A 4873-nucleotide genomic window follows, 5' to 3' on the forward strand; every position below is an offset into this window, starting at 1 on the left:
ATCATGCCTGCTGAGGTCTTACAGTTTGTGTTGCTATGTAGAATAGATCTGGTTATATCGAGTCTACCCGCTCGGGGTCTTACGGACTCGGGCTTTCCAGTGTAAGGCGATTGGCGACAATCTCCGAGTCATCGAGTTTGCTTAAGCTCGAAGGCTGTTATTCGTGATCTCGAAGTTATCTTGCTGGGGCTTTATGAGCCTGAAGTTCCGACCTTGGGGCCGTGCGGGTGCCAGATTATTGACGCTAAGTCTCCGAGTATTTCGGGATGCATTCGGTGGATGGGCCCTTGTCGTGAGCATGTTGAAATCCCCTTTTCTGGAATACGAGATGCCAAAATATATTCTTCATTGCTTGGCATAAATACATGTTGTTTTGTTGTTGCGAGCTCGGCCCGCGCGGGCACGGCTCCTTGGACCATTCCGTCCGGTGCATCATTTCCTATTGGGGCATCGTTCGTCATTTCCCGGAGTGGGCTGGTTGTAAAGAAAGTCCCGTGTGCTCTCTGAATCCTCCTTGGGAAGTGCATGGATGTTGCCTCGTTAAAAACCCCTGCCGGTAAAAACTTGTTCCAGGATAAAAAACCGATCAAAGGAAAAGAGTGCAACGTACGCTTTAAAGCCTCAGGATCTTCGAGCTGGAGTGTCGTTCTGATTACTTTGGTCGTGAACCTGCGCAAGAGTTATCATGAAGTAGAAGATGAAAAGAGGGATGTGCGATTATACCTTGGTGGAGATGGCGCTTCTCGAGTTCTGGAGCTTTATTCTGCGGTTGCTAAGTGGTCCTTTATTTGAATGCGTCTGGGGCGACCATCAAAAAATCATGTGGATGACGTGTTAGGGCTCATCTACTTTGTTCCTTTTGTCTATTTCTCTTTCTCGCGATTGATTTTTAGATCGTTTGCTGAGAAATTCCTGAATGTGCCCGTTATCGAGCAATCAGGCCACTTCCTCTCGGAGTTGCCTGCAATCTTCGGTTCGGTGCCCGTACGAGTTGTGAAACTCACAAATCAAATTGTAGTTACTGTGGGAAGGATCCGAATGTATTGGTCTGGGCCATCTGGCGTCTCTGATTTTGCTAATGGCGAACACGATGTCTGACACATCGATGTTGAAGCTATACTCTGATAGGCGGGGTGCCCCTGTTGGCCCTACGTACCCGTCAAAGACACCCCTATTGAGAGGTCCCCGAGGGTTCTGTCCTTGGTTTAATAATCGGCTGTTACAGGGCAGATTGCGATTTGGAGCGTTGCTCCTATCATCGGTGTATGACTGGTACCTTTCTTTATTCGATCTTGACTCCTTTGCCAAGAGCCTGCTCGAGTATACTAAGCCCAAAGGGGCTCCCAATTGGTCTTCCTCGGCCCTGATCTTTGACTGGTATCGGTTGTGGACATCTAACCAGGTTGCAGCGGGATACTCGATCAGATTCTCTTTCAGCCGCCTTGATGCCACCGAGCTTCGCTCATTAAGTCCTTGAGTAAAGGCCTGCACTGCCCAGTCGTCGGAGACCGGGGGGAGCTCCATTCGTTCTATCTGAAAACAAGACACGAATTCTCGCAGCATTTTGTTCTCCCTTTTCTTAATCTTGAATATGTCGGACTTCCTTGTTGCTACCTTGATGGCGCCGGCGTGCGCCCTTATGAAGGAGTCTGGTAGCATGGCGAACGAATCTACGGAGTTGGGAGCCAGGTTGTGGTACCACATTGTGGCCCCTTTCGAGAGCGTTTCTCCAAATTTCTTCAGCAGGGCTGACTCGATCTCATCGTTCTTTATGTCGTTGCCCTTCACCGCGCACGTGTAGGAGGTAACGTGTTCATTAGGGTCTATGGTACCATTGTACTTAGGGAGTTCTGGCATTCTGAACTTCTTTGTAATGGGCTTCGGGGCCGCTTCCTCGGAGAACGGCCTCTATATGAACTTTTTCGAATCCAATCCCTTGAGGATTGGGGGAACAATCGGGATCTGATCGACTCTAGAGTTGTAGGTGTCGACCTTTTTATCATTGGCTGCAATCATTTTCTCACCCGATTCAATCCTTATGGTGAGGTCCTCGAGCATCTTTACTATGGCAGGGTCGGCTATGGACCCGTTATTACTTGATCTTTCAAGCACTTGCTCGGCGGGGGGAGCTGTTTCCTGCGCTGTTGTGCTAGGAGTCTTCGAAGTTGCAACTGAGCAATGGCCAACTATTGTGCCCGCAACATTACAAAAATAACATGAAGACTAACTTCCTATTCTTCCCGGGATGGGATTTTTTGGTCTTCCTGTGGGTCGTTGTGCCATATGCTTCCATTGGTGTTGGAAGTTTCATCGACTTGTTGTGCGTCCTGTGAATCCGCGTCTGCTAGAATAGGTTCGGGTGCGTTGTCGGGATTCTGTGGCGGTGCTACAGCGGCCGGGACAGCCACACCATTTTCCCTGTGGTTTTCGAGGTTGTCGTTCTCGATCCTGTTTATTGAGCCAGACATTTTGACCTCAAATCAAGAGATCTTGGACAAGAAAAAGTGTGAAAGGTAACTTGCATTTGTGCAATGAAACCAAGAAAAAAATAATCACTATTATTTTTAGCCCCACGGTGGGCGCCAAACTGTTTACCGTGAAAATGGTAGCAACAATTAAATTTGTAGATGAGATTCTAAAAAATAAGTGATCTATTTTTATGCTAGTTGTATGAGCAGATGATGCTAAGAATATGAAGTTTAATGATGAAATGCGAGCTAAAGCGAGGCAATAAGCCGAGGGGCTTACTTGCCTGGCTTCGGACTGGTCGATGAGGACCTCGAGGTCGATACCTGGGCTCGATCTTGAGCTATCGGGGGTAGTCGGGAACGGGATAACAATTAAGAGATGATTAATCAAGGCTCCATATGGCCAAGGCCAAGCAATAGATGAAGAACAAGTAAGAAAACGATAAATGCTAAAGTGGCCTCGAGCCATTGAGAGCAAGCGAGTTAGAGAGAAGAGAGAGAGATATTATTGATCTTGTGGAGAAATAGTTGGAGCAACATCAGCCCTTTACAAAGTGGAATGTATTCCCCTTATATAGGAGAGGGGATACAATATAGTACAGAGTTCATTAAATGCAAAGATACGGGGATGGGACGGATAGGCACGGCGCTATTGTTTGCTGATTCTAGCTGCTCGCTTCGGGGATCCCCCGTCCTTGGAACCTTCGTTGGGTCGCGGACAAATTCCCCATCCTCAGAATCTTTGTTGGGACGCGGACGAACCTCGAAGGAAGGAGCTCGATCATAATCCTGCAGCCTCGAGGTGATAATATAACTCCCCGAATGCACCTTAGCGGCGAGAAATAGACCCCTCTAATTTCACCGGATACAGATGCCACTTCTTCCCAATGTGCCAGCAATCCCCTATCCGGTAGCCATTCATCCCATGGTATTCACACCCATGGGATCAGATCTCATTGGTCTCAGGAACCGTGCCCCCTTGATGTTTCTCATGGCTGATACCAATTCCACTATACTGACGTTGAAGTTGTATTCCAATAACTTGGGGTAAGAAGGATCCGGTGACCCTGAAGTTTCTTTATTCTGCAGTGTTCTATTGTTCTGACCACAATCAGTCCTCCTGTCAATGGCAAACTTGTCCACTGTTCGGAAGCTTCTGCCACGTCTTTCAGTCCGCTCGTAGGGCAATGATAGGCCCCTCAAAGTCCCTATGTCCGTGTCGTAATCATTTTTTGATTATTCTCTATTCTTCTTTCGTCTTTTGGCCGATAATAGAAAGCCAACCTGATCATCCTCGATCCTTATTTTTGACTCGTACCGGTTGTGGACATCTGTCCAAGTTGTTGCTTGAAACGCAAGCAGGCTTTCCTTCAGTTTTTGGGAAGCGTCTGAACTTCTCAGATTCAATCCCTGGTGAATGCTTCATCTTCCCATTCATCCGAGACAGCCAGGAGTAACATTTTTTCCTTCTCGAACCGGTTAACAAATTCTCGTAGTAACTCGGACTCCCATTATGCAATCCTAAATATATCAGCCTTTCGGGCCTGTACTTTTCTGGCCCCGACATGAGCCTTGATGAAAGAGTCCGCGGGCATTTCAAAGGAATCTATGGAATGCTCGGTTAATAGTGAATACCACGTCAAGGATCCCCTCGTGAGATTTTCTCCAAATTTCTTTAGCAACATAGATTCAATTTCGTGAGTAGCTAAATCATTTCCCTTCACCACCGTTGTGTAGGTGGTAATATGCTCTTGAGGATCTGAAGTGTCACGACCCAAACCGATGGGCCAAGACAGGAACCCGGTGCCTTACCCAACCGAGTACGAATGTAAAATATCTTTCTTATCATACCATTATAGGTAAATGAGCCATAAAGGACGTCATGAAATAACCAGAATAAAACATAAGGGAATACTAGACATAAGACGACCCAACATGATATAGAAACTTATACAGGTAATATACGAGCTAATAAGGCCGACATGATCATTTGTAAACTCAAAACATAGGTCGAAAAGTCTATACAAGTATCCATATACATGACATATGTTTACAAGCGTCTAAGATTACATAAACGTCATAAAGGTCGGGACAGAGTCCTGCCATACCAATCAATACATGTCCAAAGTATACTGACCACATAGGCAACTCTGGAGCTAGTGGAGTGCACCGACATCTTCCACTGAGCTGATAGCCTACTAGGAGAACTCTCAACCTGTCTATCAGGACCTGCGGGCATGAAACACAGTGTCCCCAGGAAAAAGGGACGTTAGTACAAATAAAGTACCGAGTATGTAAGGCATGAAAGCAGTATATAAAGACATGAAAGAGACACGGAGGAAAGAACTCAACCTGCAAGTCTGAATAACTTTGTGAATCATGAAACATTTATAATGTCATGCACA

General features: G+C 46.4%; 1 protein-coding gene across 1 annotated transcript; it reads right to left on the reverse strand.

The window, feature by feature from the left end:
- Nucleotides 1–936: 936 nt before the first annotated feature.
- On the reverse strand, nt 937–1857 carry LOC138870867 (uncharacterized). The gene has a single exon (XM_070148707.1). It carries the CDS (start codon nt 1855–1857, stop codon nt 937–939), a length of 921 nt encoding a protein of 306 aa, XP_070004808.1.
- Nucleotides 1858–4873: the final 3016 nt, after the last annotated feature.

The sequence above is a fragment of the Nicotiana sylvestris genome, chromosome 6 (genome assembly GCF_000393655.2).
Source record: "Nicotiana sylvestris chromosome 6, ASM39365v2, whole genome shotgun sequence".
Classification (NCBI taxonomy): domain Eukaryota; kingdom Viridiplantae; phylum Streptophyta; class Magnoliopsida; order Solanales; family Solanaceae; genus Nicotiana; species Nicotiana sylvestris.